General features: G+C 37.0%; 1 protein-coding gene across 1 annotated transcript; it reads right to left on the bottom strand.

The window, feature by feature from the left end:
- Positions 1 to 247: 247 nt before the first annotated feature.
- Positions 248 to 4,512, bottom strand: tmem178ba (transmembrane protein 178Ba). The gene is made up of 4 exons (XM_079858433.1): positions 3,892 to 4,512; positions 3,061 to 3,177; positions 1,121 to 1,258; positions 248 to 1,032 (listed from the first exon to the last, which is right to left on the bottom strand). Exons 1-4 carry the CDS (start codon positions 4,271 to 4,273, stop codon positions 776 to 778), a joined length of 894 nt encoding a protein of 297 aa, XP_079714559.1. The 5' UTR covers positions 4,274 to 4,512; the 3' UTR covers positions 248 to 775.
- Between the last annotated feature and the right edge of the window lie 11,683 nt (positions 4,513 to 16,195).

The following is a 16,195-nucleotide window of genomic DNA, read 5'->3' on the forward strand; positions in this document are numbered from 1 at the left end:
TCAGGAATCGAGTCTGGAACCTTGGGAAGGATGGTGATGGTAATAAAAGGGAGACACGTCAAGGCATGATTGCAGATAATACGAGTTTTGAAGGCAAAAAGACAGGCACACACTAACATGCCCCCATTCCAATGCCTTCAAATGAGTTCTACTCTTTTCTTTCTCATCTGTGTGGCCATACTAAACAGTATTTATCAAACACAATCACTCATTCTTTCAGGAAAAAAATCAATGTAGTCCGACATTTGGGTTTAACATGCTGCTGAAATCATTTAATGCAAAATAAAGCGCTAAAAGAGAAGAATTGACCCCCTTTTCTGCTGGTCTGGAACAGTGAAATCTTAAATAAAATTGAGTATTCAGTGCCTCTGTTTGATTCTCTTTTTTTCTGATGTAGAAACAGTAGAATTGTTTTCTTACATGAGGCATTTTATTGTCCAATGATGAAATTATTGACATTGAAAACATTTATAGCACATAATGAAATCCATGGTAAATCATACATTTTTGAAACGGTGAATTTGTCTCGAAATTCAAACACGATCTACTGAACACAAGGACAAACACCAAGGACATGCTGAACTCATGTCATGATGAAAGCTTTTATACAACTGTACAAATGTGCTTTCATAGGTCCTCTTTGTGTAGTCCCAACAGCCATGGCTTGTCACCTTCCAGGACAAAACGTCTCTCAACAGCCTCCGTGATTTTAATACCCATTACAAAGTCTATGAACAAGTTTGTGTTAATGTATCAAGTGCCACAACGTGAAGCTTTAGCACACCGTTCCGTTCTCCATGCGAGACTTAGGACAGGAGGTACGGGATGGTGGAGGAGGCTGAATCGATGGTGCCAGGGTGCAGAAGAACCCGGCTATGAGGGTCAGTCCCAGCCCTCCCCAGGCACTGAACATGGACCAGCCGTAACCATGGCTTATATCATCCGGGAGGCTGAACAGATAACGTGGGTAGCGAGACAGTTCGAAGTTGATGCCGGCCACACAGGTGCACAGAGAGATGATGCAGAAGGTACCTGTGGTGGGACATAATTACTAATTACTAATCAAAAATAGGGGAGAACCCTAAAACACATTAAGGAGCAATTCAGTGAATTAACATACCTCCCATTAGGAAGAGTAGACCAGCAACGTAATGCATGAGGCCTTGCTGCCAGCAACAGCCCAAAACGCCAATGGTCCAGCCAAAGAGAATGATGGATAGAGCCATGCCCATGAACCCAGCTGTCATCCGACGCAAATCTGGAGGGGAACATAGCAAATTACTGAGGGTGCCCAATCCTGCTCGTGGATCACTACTATCTTGTAGAGTTTAGCTCCAACCTGTTCCAGCACACCTGGCAGGAATTTCTAGTAATTCTGAAGGCATTGATTATTTTGTTCCAGCTGAACTTGACAAGAAGGTGGCAATTCCAGGAACAGGATTGGATACTCTTGCTTGAAACTACTGCTATATCAAACGCACTCATTTGCAGGGACTTTTAATTTGTAATGAGTAGGCAAGCTTTAAGGTGCAGTCACGTTTACTGTTGTTTAGACAAATTTTGAGGACGAAATCCAATTCATTCCAATCAGAATCCTTGCAATCAATCAGATTTCCTCATGTTCAAGTCGATTATGAGAATTTGACGTGCTGACTAACAGAAAGCTGCTTGGTTTGAAAGTGATACATACATCTCTGTGCTACTGACAATGGATCTTTTGATTTCGCTGAAATGTCCCCAATGTGACTGCACCTTTATCCAGGGCCCAGTAAGTATAGTCAAGTCAAGTCGAGTCACCTTCATTTATATAGCGCTTTTAACAATATAGATTGTTTCAAAGCAGCTTTACAGTGATAATAGGAAATTAAAGTAACAGAGATTGTTTTGGCTTTACAGCAGCTCTAGAATAAAGTTATTGTCCAGCTAAACGTAGTTTTGATTGATTCACACATTGATTCACAAGATCATTAGTTATTAACCGTTTACACAACATCGTTCTAACAGAAAACCCTTAATGCGCTCCGGCCCGCTCATTCGCACAACAACAGTGCCTGGTGGTTCGAGAACGCAAACCTTGAAATAGGTTCCAAGGTGCAAGCGCTGAAAATTTTTGAAAAAAAGCTGTCATCTCTGCGTAAAACTTCAAAACCGCGAAACTGTGGACTGCGGCGGACTGCGGTAAACCTCGGGATCAGGATAAATCAGGATTTAGTGGAAGTGTTCCCGGTTCCGGCTGACCTAATCTATGCAGCCTATCTATTGAGATCGCAATAGACGTGAAGGACTATAATGCGTTAAGAGCTCGCTCAAGTACTGCGGAGCTAAACCATTTAGTGCTTTGTAAGTAATTAGCAATATTTTAAAATGTATACGATGTTTAATAGGCAGCCAGTTCAGTGTTGACAGAACCGGGCTGATATGGTCATGCTTCCTGGTTCTGGTAAGAACTCGAGCTGCTGCGTTTTGGACCAGCTGGAGTTTGTTTATTAAGCGTGCAGGGCAACCACCCATAATAGCATTACAATAATCTAGCCTTGATGTCATGAACACATGAACTAATTGTTCTGCATTTGTCAATGAGAGCATATGACGTAACTTAGATATATTTTTAAGATGGAAGAATGTGGTTTTACAGATACTAGAAACGTGACTTTCAAATGAAAGATTGGTATCAAAGAGCACACCCAGGTTCCTAACCGACGACGAAGACTTAACAGAGCAGCCATCAAGTGTTAGACAGTATTCTAGGTTATTACGTGAGGACGTTTTTTGTCCAATAATTAGAATCTCTGTTTTTTCAGAATTAAGTAATAGGAAATTACTAGTTATCCAGTTTTTTATATCAGCTATGCATTCAGTTAATTTTGTGAATTGGTAAGTTTCGTCTGGGCGTGAAGAAATATAGAGCTGAGTATCATCAGCATAACAGTGAAAACTAATGCCATGCTTCCTAATGATTCCTAATCGCATGGTAGACTATACTAGGAACACTACATGGAGGACCATAGGGAGGGCCCGGAATAACACTGATGCAGATCGAAAAGAGCAAGTCCCACTCACGCAGGGCATGCCAATCATCTTGCTGGATAGTCTTGGTGATGTTGTAGGAAAGATCCTTTCGAGTCACTGCAGGGGAGGAGTAAAAGTACCTTATAAAGGAGCAACGCTCGATAGTTCCTGGAAAAACAAGAAAATCAGAATCAGCATTACATCCGATCCCAGTATGATCCCAAGCTCCAAGATATAAAGTAGGTCCAGACAGTTGTTAGTGGTTGTCAAGCTCATGGTTAGGTGGACCAGGTCCTCTGTTGAGCTGAGCCTGCTTGTGCATATGGACAAGTGTCACATTTAGATGTGTAAACTACACAAATGGTCAAGTGAGTATTGCTCGTAAGTAGCAGTTAAATAAGTAGTTCTCAATCCAGGTCCCAGAGTACCCTAGCAGACCATGTTCAATTATTGGAGCCTCTACTAATGAGTTGATGAAATATATCAAGTGTATTGAATGAGGTAGGTACACATTCAAAATGTGTATTGCTCAGGTACTCCAGAACCAAGATAGCGGACCACTGATCTAAGCCACTACAATTCATACAGAGAACAGAATGTATAACTACAATTCATGTTCAGAGGTGCTCATTATGTTTAATATTGAGGAAAATATCCAACAGTGCCCTGTGCAACTGATTATAATGAATTTGCATTTTACTCTGATGCATAGTACATTGCAAAGCAGATGCTTCAACAATGTGAGCCTGGAAAATGCCATTTCAAGCTAGTAGACATGTCTTCTAGCTTGAAATGGCATTTTCCAGGCTCTCATTATTGTAGCATTTGCTTTGCATCAACACAGCCAACACATTCCTATAAGACTCAGTTGGATGTTTTTACCTTTCTGAATGAGCTCTTCGATGTCTGGGTCAAATCCCACCCTGTAGCATTTGCTCCACAGCCCCATGTTGGTTGAATTGTAGCGTCTGCTGCACTCATCCGCCGCGCTCATCGCGAACAGCTGACGCCGGTTTCTAGTCAGCAGCAGTCGGTTTTCCCATCGGTCCAGGTTCGCTCGGCTGGCTCGCAGTGGAAGGCTGTGGTTGGGGATGTATATGAAACCCGGATCGCTCCTGCGGTTCGAGAAAGTGCGGCAGCGTTCCTTGTATCTCCTCGCGTCTGTTTCGTACCAGTGATCCGATGAGATTGCGATCGTCAAGAAACACAAGGCGACGAGAGACAGACAGAGACCCGTGTACAGAAGCCACTTCCCCGTCGCCATCGTTCTGCCAGGCCGCCGATCAGCACCTCATGGTGGACAGCTCCTTTCACCGACGCAGCGACTCAATCCTGCTTCAGCATCTCTTTGCGTGTTAAAAAAGCGAAATGGTGTGCTTGCTGTAAACATGCCCTTTTAAATGAATGAGATACGTCGACTATTACAAAAAAAATCCCGTTCCGTCTGTAATTTCCTCTAGCCTGCTCGTGGACTGTATTTGAGGAGCTCTTCCTCTCTGAGCTGCTGCAGGCAGGGACACAATCACACAGAGGGGAACTGAGAATCATGCAAAAATCATGACTGAAAAAGAAATAAAAAAATAAAGGAACTGGAAATTATAAAAAAAAAAAAAAAAAAAAATGACGACTGAAAGGGCATTTAAAAACAAAGGAACTGGAAATTATTAAAAAATGACGACTGAAAAGGCATTTAAAAATAAAAGAACTGGATATTATAAAAAAGAATAACGACTGAAAAGGAATTTAAAAATAAAGGAACTAAAAATTATTTAAAAGTTATGACTGAAAAGGAATTTAAAAACTGAAAAAGATTTTAAAAATGGATTCGTTCAGATAAATCACTGCAAATAGAAAAGAATATAAATAATCTCGATTATTTTACCCACTTAAAATTGAGCAGTTGGTTTGATTTACCACACTTCATATTCTGCTTGTGTATTTCACACCTTAAATATAGAAAAGAAAGAAAGAAGTAAACCCACACACACGTGAGACACTAAAGCTTACCATTCACTTGGCCTTTGTTGCTTAAGAATGTTAAGCATGTTATCACTCGGGGAACAACAGTTAAAAGTTCTGAACAAAATAAGCTTTAAAGTCACGTACAAAAGGGTTAATGACTCGTACTCATTTCAAATGAATGTTTATTGGTAATGGATGCACAGTAGTATCAAAGAACAGGGGCGATTTACACAATGGCCTCCATGGGGATCAGAGAGTTGGGTGGTTATATAGGTCTATATAAATACGTACATATATCCCTTAAACAGAGAAGAGTGGAAAATTATCATCAAAAAAGCATTTCCTGACACTTTTTTAAAAATATAATTTAGACTTAAGTAAAAAATAAATCATATAAATGAATTTGATATTTGAGTTGTATCTCCCAGTATACATTGGCCTATTAAGGTATAAAAAAAAAAGCCAATGTCATTAATATTTCGGTTTTATGTGATGCAGCATTTCACATTTTTTTCCATGTATAACATGTCTATCTTCTGGTTTCACAGACAAGGCTTAAGATTAGTCCCAGACTAAAATTCATGTTGGAGCAGTTTTAACTTAAAGAAACTTGCACTAACATATCTTAAAATGTCAAAACCATTGTTTTGTCTCAAGATGCAAACCAGTAGTGTTGTTTTTATAAGGCACGTTTATAAAAACTACTTAAAAGCCCTAATTGAACTAAGGCCAAATCCTGGCTTAATCTAAGCCCTGTCTGTGAAACCAGGCTCTCATTATTGTAGCAATTGCTTTGCAAAATTGAAAAGGTGTAAATCTGAAGACTTTTATCAGGTATTGGTGTGTTTGATCAGGGTTGGAGGAACTCTGCAGAAGGTTAGTCCTCAGGAGCAGGGTTTCACACCCCTGTTCTACCCTAAAATAACATCTAGTTGTATACTTTTCTTACCTTAAACTGGCAACATCTCATGGGATACAGAGGTTTCAAAATATGCCAAATAACAGCATGAACATCATGAGACTTAATTTTCTTAAACCAATTAATATTAGCAGTTTTATTGTTTGTACTGAAAAGAAATATTAATATACAACTACTTTCTGCAAAGTCATAATGTCCAGCAACATGGGCAAATTTGTTTAGAGTCATTCCTGGGATTCTGTACCTTTTGTGTCCCCAGTAAAGATCATGATCTTACTGCCAACATCAACTTTTAAACCTGTCATAGTACCATTTAAACTTCAAGCATATTGAAGTTGATTCAATTACTGCATTTTGAACCATAAATCACAATTTCTTATGTAACCATACTTGCGTACCCCATTTTCATTATAAGTACAATACAACACTTGTGATATTTCCCAATTTTTACATTGTTGTATATTAGTAATGATTCTCTCTAATGGGGTTTTCAATTACTACATTTAAAGGAGAAGTTCACTTTTAAAATGAAAATTCTGTCATCATATACTCACCCTCATGTTGTTTCAAAGCTGTATGAATTTCTTTCTTCTGCTGAACAGAAAGGAAGATATTTAGAAGAAAGTCAGTAACCAGACAGTTTTTGGGTCCCATTGACTTCCATAGTAGGAAAAAAATATACTATGGAAGTCAATGGGACCCAAAAACTGTCTGGTTACTGATATTCTTCTAAATATCTTCCTTTCTGTTCAGCAGAAGAAAGAAATTCATACAGCTTTGAAACAACATGAGGGTGAGTATATGACAGAATTTTCATTTTAAAAGTGAACTTCTCCAACAATTATAAAGGTTTAGCTTGTCCCTCAATGTATTGTCCACTGTTATTTGACTACTTTCCTAATTCTTACCTTCTAATTATAGTTTGAAAAATGACCTCAAAGCATTCAACCTTTCTTTGGAACTTGGGAAAGTGATGTGGAGCCTCCATTTTAAATTGTGTCTTTATTTAACAAAACAGTTTTATCCTTCAAATTTGAAGTGGTCGACCTCAACACGTCCACTGTCTGTTGAGGGAACAATATGAAACAAGTTAGTCGAAAAGACACTTAAAACCAACAATTATTTGATAACCTGTTAGCTTATTATTGGTGGATAAAGTAATAACAGGGTGGACAAGTTAAACACCCAATAGGAAAGACGCAAATTGAATATTAAAAAGGCCTGTTCACACCAAGAACTAAACTATAACGAACCAAGGTAACGTTATGCAGGCCTACCATGTGTACATGTGCAAACTAAATCCATTTTAACGTAAGGGTTAAAAAGCTAAACATTCAACATGAAGTACAAAACACCACCTCCAGTATTTCTCAAACGCTCTTTATTCAGTGCAGTTTACTTTTCAGTTCTCAAAGTGAAATTAATAGATTTACCACAAAAAAATATAAAAAAACAAAACAAGTAACGTTTAACTCCCCCATTACAGCCCATTTAAAGATCAGATAGGGGGCGCCATCAAAGTTACCAAGAAAAAAAAAAAAAAAAAAAAAAAAAAAAAAAAAAAAAAAAAAAAAAAAAAATTAATGCAGTTCGTTAGAAGAACGTTGACAAAAAAAAGAAAAAAAAAGACAAAAAAAACACACGAAACATGATTCGAGCACTTACGAGTCTGTTGTACACAACGCAATGAAACGGCTGTCTCGGAGGAATCCTAACCCGCAGCGTGTGTCTGAGCGCGGGCTTGTTTGCAGGATCACTGGAGAGGTCCGCAAAAGTTCGCCATGCTCAGTTTAATCTGCTCGGGGTGCTGAAGCCCACAGGTCGAAGCCTGTGCAACAGAGTTGAACTCTTCGCGGCAGCAGGACTGTCCGCGCACAAAACACTCAAACCTGTGAGACCGAGCATCAGAGTACTCTATAGCTTTTTTACACGAATCGGAACCACGGAAAACTTCCTGTAATATACTGAAAGCTTAAGACAAAACAGCATAAATACCGTACAGGAAGCCAGAGAGCGTTAGGGTTAGAAGAAGTACTCTGTTTTTTCTCTCACGCGGTGACGGTTTATATAGTGTTGATGATGTCATGAGTATGGACCCTCCCACTGATCTCTGATTGGCTAAATCGCCCGCCAAATTGCTGATTAAGCTCAATCACATTTGATAGGCACTAATTGCATTATTCAGCTCAAATTAGACAAAAACAACATGATTGCATTATTAATATGGTCGTGGAACCCCTTCAAATAGCCACATCCTGGAAGTTGAACTTTATTAATTGGAACGAAAGAATGTCCAACACAAATCTGTGATTGAACAAATTGCAAAGATTATGCTCAGATTATTTATCAAAATAAATTATTCAGTCGTGACGTCATGGGTTCGCTCTTGAATTTCTAATGGGCTTTTAGAATGGTTTTGTTAGATTTAGTGAATTAATACTGTGGTTATCATTACCTGAAAAAAACTTTCACGTTTTTTTCCTCCCACAAAATAAAATACATGCAGTTATTATTTACAACTAAAAGCTAAAATGTTTTTTTTTTTTTTTTTTTTTTTTTTTTTTTTTGTTTAATGACATAGGCCAACCCGAAAATGATGCTGCCTTCATGTGTTATCGGAATGATCGTAAATAGGCAGGTAGGCCTTGTTTTCTAGCCTAGTTAAAAAAATCGACATGAATGCTCTCTCAAGTCAAAATTTGAATGTGATGTGGTCGTAATCACGACTTCAGAAGTGGGAAGTAGGACATTTCCGATAGCACATGAAGATTAGTATTTTGTTCATCACAAATTAGCACAACCGTTGTGAATTTTGAAGCCTAAATACAATCTGCAGAAGAAAAAACGACTGCATGACTTCCGTGTAACTAAACTTCCAACAACTCTTTCAATTTCTAGCCTATATATATTAAAAAAAACATTTACCATGAAAGAGAGTGATAACAAACTCGTGATTAATTTGGTGTGATAACGTTTAATATCTCCGACATCCTCTGTAGTCCCATTTAGCCACTTATTAGCAACTGCCTTTCTCAAGACAAGTAAAAGCTTTTAAAATATCACAAGGGGTATTAATGATGTATTTTATGTTGTAGAATAAAACGTGAAAATCTTTCAAACCTAATCTCAGGAAATTTTACACACACACACACACACAAATCAATTGACTTCATCAGACGTGCTAAAATGCTAACTCGTTTCCAGGTTTTTGGCCTACAGAAATACGTCATCCCTTCAGCACTCCATGATGTCATACAGGTTTGGGACATCATGAGAGTGAGCAAATAGTGACTATTCATTTTGAGCGAATTATTCCTTTTAATCTTTCACATATTTGCTGTTACTTATGGCAGGAGTTTGTTGTTTCCAGTAGATGGCAGTAGCGACACACTCGCTGTCTCGTCCAGCTGTCTTCTGTGTGAGAAATCATAACACGTCCTCTACTGTACTTGAGTGAAAGTGAGATGTCCACCACCGGACACCAGGTAGACCACCACCTAAAATTATTATAGTTCTGTACAATAATTGTAATAAACGATAATCCTTTCTCTATTAATATGCATTCAGCTTATTAGCATAATAATCTAACATGTCACTGTCATTGCAAACACGCATGTACCATATTGATGCACATTAAACTGAATGATAAAATCCCATCATTTGCTCTTAGCTATCTTTTAGGTGCTGAGGCAGCATTTATTGGTGGGAAGGTGAGCAGGGTATTAATGCAGACAGACAGCATATTCTGGGCCAGTGACAGTGAGTCAGCACCAGCAGAGGGGGGGAGAGAGAGAAGAGAGAAGAGAGAGGAGGAGGGGGGGGAGGTAAAGTTCTACATCACTAACCAAAAAGCTGCAACCGACAAAACACGAAAAGAAGCATGCATATAACACAAATCATTTTTAAAGAGCAAGCAATGGGGTTTTTGCATGCACACTTTGTTGCTACTGATACACATGGACATACTGCACCATACTGCAGTGAATCTCCTTGATGCCGTTGAGCTGACATTGAAGAGGCTTGGGAATCTTATTACATTCCTTGTTCTTTATACATACCTTTTTTGACTGTCAAATGCATGCTTGTTTGCAGTTATTTCACATTCTGATGCCAGGACTCATTTGGATGCCAATGAGTGAGATATTCTTTGCTGCAGGAGTTTTCTCACTCACTCACTCTCTCACGCAGGCGCTCTAAACTGCTGAATTCTCTGCTTCATGGAAGACTGCAGAAGCCTGCTGGGTGCTGCTGAGCCTTTCTGACCTGCCTGTCCTTGACTGCTCTTGAGAGAATGATGGAGGGAGAGAGTGGGAGAGAGAAAGAGAGAGCTCCGAAGCACTGGCACAAAACTCCTCGCTCTTCATGCTTCGCAAAAAGAGAAAAAAAAAGAGCACATGGCTCATTGCCATTATCTTCAAATTCTATCAAAGGAAACATACTCAACCAATGTGTTTCACTGCAAAACACAAGCTATATTTTATTTTATAAGTTTACTTATTATCATTATTATAAAAAAAATTATATATATATATATATATACACATATGTATATATATATATATATGTATATATATATATACATATATGTATATATATGTATAATTTCAAAAATAATAAAAATAAAAGTTAAATTTGGCAAAAAAAGAGGATAAAATGATCATATAAACTGCTGTCACATCAATGTCAAGGACGTTTGAAAAGTGTAAACTGTCTAAAATCAGCTGCGGTTGATGATGTGATACCTAAAGAGTGACTTTCATGCTGCCAACAATGTCACAAACTGAGAGCGTTGATCATGTGATCCGGAGAGGAGGAGTCACACTGAACCTGAGAGTGAAGGAAATAAACTGACTGGTTAATAGACAAAACTCAAAATATCATAAGTATTTATTTCTGATATAATATATATAAAAAATGTATTAATATAATTTATGTTCATAAGATGCATATGTATATTCTGTCAAAAATGTTGACATTCTTCTAAAATTACATTTAAACATTCTTTTGGATAATAACAGAAATCCATTATGTTTGGCAAGAAATTTGCAATGTTAGAATGATAGATGTTGATTTAGTCCATTTTAGGGATTCTTAATAATTATTCAAAATATCATTGCATGTAATAAATAAATAGAAATAATAAATAAAGCAACAAGAACAACAATACAGATGAAATATATAGCTAAATACAGCAATTATTGTGGTCCAAGTGCTTTAAGACATATCAAACTAACTAAAATTAACAAAAAATATAGCTGCAAGCAGCAATTATCGGGGCCAAGCAGAAAAAGAAAATGAATGCTTTAGAAGTATTTTTTTCCATTGTTGGTTCATGTTAATTAATGTTAACAAATGGAACCAATGAATCTTTTTTAATGTAAAGCAAAAGTAAATAATCTATTAGTCTTAGTATTTGTTTGTTAGTTTTGTTTTTATATAAAAAAAAAAGTTTAAAGAGCTATGATGGAATGAAACATGTTGGAGAGTTGGCTTATTAGCAAGTATATTAATTTTTTTCCCCAATAAAAATGGCGTTACTGTAAAAACATCAGTGCCAACATTAATCATCTGCTGTGCAATATTGTGCTCTCGAAAATCTAAAAGGGAGCGAACATATGCATTACCAGCGAACATATATTAATGAGGACATCACAGCACTTCTGCGCACTGACACTATCACATTACTGACGAACAGATGACCCTCTTCAACGAGTCTGATGGAACTTAAATGACAGTGTGAGCTGTAGATTGTATATATATGGTGATGGATGATGATGACTCTTTCTCCTCCGTCCTCAGTGCCGCAGGCTGACACAGCTGGAAGGAGTGATCTGTATTCTGGGAACAGTGAGGTCAACCAATGCTCAGCCACTGCAACTTATTAAAAGGCTAGATGTACTGACTGATAGAGCAGCATGTGCACTGCATAAGCACTCTTAAAGTACTGACTTGTACATACATGTGCTGATACAAGTGCTGGATATGCATATGGACAGCATAAAAACATGCTACCTGACAAAAACAAAACCAAGCACAGTGCTCTTTTTCCCTTTATCTTTTCAATTTCAATTCCCCAAACTATGTAACGCACATATGTTCAGGGCTATTATCCATACGGCGCATCAACTTTTACTGGCCTTGGTTTGATAAAGAGCACTGTGCATAGTTTACATAAGATGGACGAATTGATGGACATGCCTTTAATTATTAAACACGGCTGACGGCAGCATTACAGAGATAATGCGAAGAGGAAGAAACCATAAAGTGAGGCAAAGGAAAGGCACAGACTGAATGAATGGATGGGTGGATGTATAGATTGATGCATGCATTAATATCTGCATTACGCAGTCCGATGCGACCATCTGATTTCAGAGCAGCGCAGTCAGTGAGAGAGAGAGAGAGAGGGGGGGGGGGGGAACGCTTTATCAGGTAATCATATTCTGAACACATGACACATGCAGGAACAGTGCCATCTGCAACTCAATCTGACTGATGCAGTGTGATGCGCTTCAGATCATTCAGAGCTTTCCGAAGACACAAAACAGATCTGAAAGACTTGCATTCGTCGAGACATTAATGTTGCAGTCAGATAGAGGAAAAGTCTCGCATGATGACAGCAGGATATGCATGATTCATCTGTATTGAGTTGCGCAGAGTTTCCGTCTTTAAAGGGAGTGACTAGCAGCACTGAACGTGCCAGAGGCCTGACTAAGGGAAATGCAAAGTCCCATTAGCCCGACTTTCCATCTGATTTATGAGTATTTACATCTGTGTGTGTGTGTGTGTGTGTGTGTGTGTGTGTGTGTGAGAGTGTGAGTGTGTGTTCCCTTCAGAATTATTTCAGCAAATGGTAAGGTATTTATAAAACACAACATGTGCAGTTTGTGCACACAGAAAAGTGACAACCCAACCTGTTATGAAAAATACTCTTGACCTGTAAACACAGTTACAACTTTTTGGTAAAATCTACCTTCATTCTAAATTCTTATTTAACTTTATTTTATTTGATAAAATAAAATAATTGATATAAAATAATATAATAAAATATAATTTAATGTTATATAATATAATATTTTTTCTATATACATTTTATGCCATATATAATTTTATTTAGAGAATAAAAATAAGGGTATAAAGCACTGGATTTTTAGCATTTTTTAATGTATTGTTGTGTATATATATATATAATGGGTACATTTAATATATATTTATATAACTAATTTTTATTAATACATATTATATTTATATATTAATACAATATTTTTATATATATATATTATGATATAATATTTATAATTTCACATAAATACTAAATAAATATACCTATTTTACATTTGTATTTATTTAGTATATACTTTTCATTAGAAAGTATATTTGCTTTCTAATAAAAAAAAAAAATAAAAAAAAATGCACTGCTTTAATACTGTGCTAGTAAGTTGCCCCAAAGTATTTATTCACTAAATGATCCAAAAACACTGACTTTGCACTCAAGCCAATAACCTTGTCTGACCTCAGATAGCCTATATCTCGGGGCTTCCATTAGGGCGGTCTGTTTTTGTGACTGAGAAATCTGAGCAATCCTCAATCAGCGCAGCAGACGGCAGAGATTACCCAGACTCGAGCTGCTGTTAATTGCGAGGTGGAGTTTTCCAGCTCCATCATGGCACAGCTGGACGATCCATGTGAACGATTTTAACACCACAAGATAAAACTGCTTTATGACAGGGAACACATGGAGATCAGTCTCGGATCCACAGCACTAGGACGCATGTGGTCGGTCAGGACAGGACAGGACAGAGGAACTGCACTGGGCCTGACGCCAGCTCACCCCACCCCAGCTCCAGCCTGCAGAGAACTGCAGCTCCAGAGGGCAATGCAGAGGAGGAGAGAGCAAGGGTACTCCAAGCACAAGACACTCCAATATCATGCTTTCCACTCTCAAGGGAAACAAAATGTGCCTGATGTGCGTGTATATAAAGGAAAGCAGGCGGTAGGTGGATTGAAAGCAGGAGATAGACATCTTGTTGACGATGTAAACTGCCCGTTCACATCCTTTTGTTGCCATGTCTGTTCAGTGTGAGCTGGATGACTAGGGGCTTTCTGTTACAATACACATAACCACATTCCATAGACATCCTCATTATCATTGATCACTTTTTTTTGTCACCTTGCTTGAGGATGTTTTTGATAAGTTTGAATTAAGGACAAAGTGTTCAGCACTGCACTGCATGATATTCATCATGACTGAATATTTGTCAATTTCCACAAACAGGGTTCAAACTCTTCTTTTTCATCAATTGGACAGTGAAATAAATCGTCAATATTCATCAACTCACACATCAGTTGTGGCAAACGGAAGCTCAAGCATGCTTGCTTGACGTGCGATAGCCAATGAGGCTCTGTTTGAGTTCACTGATCAATAGCCTAAATTCAGTCTGTTCATCATATAAAGCGATTGTGTAAACCGTGTAGTGTAAATCATAAAAAAATGTATGTGGATTTGTTTTATGATCTCTTTATGAATTTTTTGAAGCTGTCAATGGAGGGACAAATAAAAAGATCTTCATTTGTTTTTCAAAGATGAACGAAAGTCTTGCGGGTTTGGAAAGACATGAGGGTGAGTAAATGATGAAAATGTTTTCAGTTTTGGGTGAAATAACCCTTTAAAACCCTTATTTGTGTCATTTAATAAGCATAACGCTAATTATTACATTAAAACAATAAAAAAAAATCATACAATAATTTGGGTTACAAAGTTAATTGTTTGATCTTGGCAAATGCCGTCAACTGAAAAAACAAAAAAACAAAAAAAAAACTAAAATAATACTATTTACTTTGTTTGAATTATGTCACTTCCTGCATGTCACAGTTTTTATGTAATATTAATACAGAAAATCATGCAGCAACAGGGTTGGTCATAAAATATCTGTTATTCGTGAATAAGCTACGTTTTGGTCATTAAAATGGTTTCATAATTTAAAAAAATATATATTTTACTGCTAAGCATTGAATATCATTTCAACAGATTACGGTACAATTATGATATTAAATATATATAAAAAATCTATGCAAGATTAAAAAAAAAAAATAGAAAAACAACCAAATAAAAATAAATTGTAAAAAAACATTATGGAAATACACCTTTACAGATTTAACTGATAAAAGTTTTTACTGCTAAGTATTGAATATCATTTCAACAGATTATGTTAAAATTATGATATTTATCCCATTTTATGGGGGATACAGGCATTTAATGTGCTACTTTTCAAGTTTATTTTATGTTAGTTTATCAAAAATGTCTAGTAACAATGAAACATTTTGTTGCATCTAATGCTTGCAACTAAAAAAGTCAAAAAAAATTGTTGCGCACTCATGAAAAGTGTCATTCACTTGTGTTATCAAAGCTATAGCATTTAAAAAATAGACCACAGCCACTGCCTCCAAAAACCAGTAACATACACCTGACAGCTGATAATTAAAAATTTATTGATTTGTATGTATGATCAAATCATATTTGACATAAGAAACAAAAGAACCCTTGCATAGATCACAGACCATGCCTTTGTCAATGTACGACAACATTAAAAATAATTTAGCATAACAAAGATTAAAAAATAATTAAAAAAACGTACAGAAACATGTAAAAGACGACATGAACAGTTTGACCAGATGTACATGGAACAACCATTAACATGGAGTCATCATCTGTCTAACATAAACATGTAGCTGAGATGGTCAGTAATGACTGTATGGACTCTAGTTTGGGTTTTTTGGCGGAATTGAATGTTTTGTCAAATGCATCATTCCATGACTTGTATCATTCAGCATCCTGAAAGCAAACGGCAAAATCTCAAATGAAGCCAAAAAAAAAAAAAAATGGAACAGAATACGGAAATCTGATCAGTGGAGTTTGACGGATTAAAGAACTTTTCCCAAACGAAAGGGAACGAAAATAACATTGGCGAATAAATAATGAAGATGGCTTTAGGAACAAATGACAGCAAGGGCTTAAAAAAATGATGCAACCAGAATATAGTTGATCCTCAGTTTTGAAAGGCTAAGCTCATGCAGTCTTCCATACACCATGCAGATTTTTGCAATTGCTAGGTTGCTGTTGTGTTTTGGTTTGGTATGGCGGTATGGAGTTAAGGTTATTACAAAAAAAAGTACAATGTACAGTACATTTTCGATGCTAATGCCATTTTTTTTTATTTCATGATATTGATAATACAAGCTATAATCTTCCTATATATTTGTAATGGCTTGTCTTATGGACTCGTTTGTGAGTCTACTGTAGTTTTATCA

This window comes from Squalius cephalus (genome assembly GCF_949319135.1).
Source record: "Squalius cephalus genome assembly, chromosome: 23".
In the NCBI taxonomy this organism is placed as follows: domain Eukaryota; kingdom Metazoa; phylum Chordata; class Actinopteri; order Cypriniformes; family Leuciscidae; genus Squalius; species Squalius cephalus.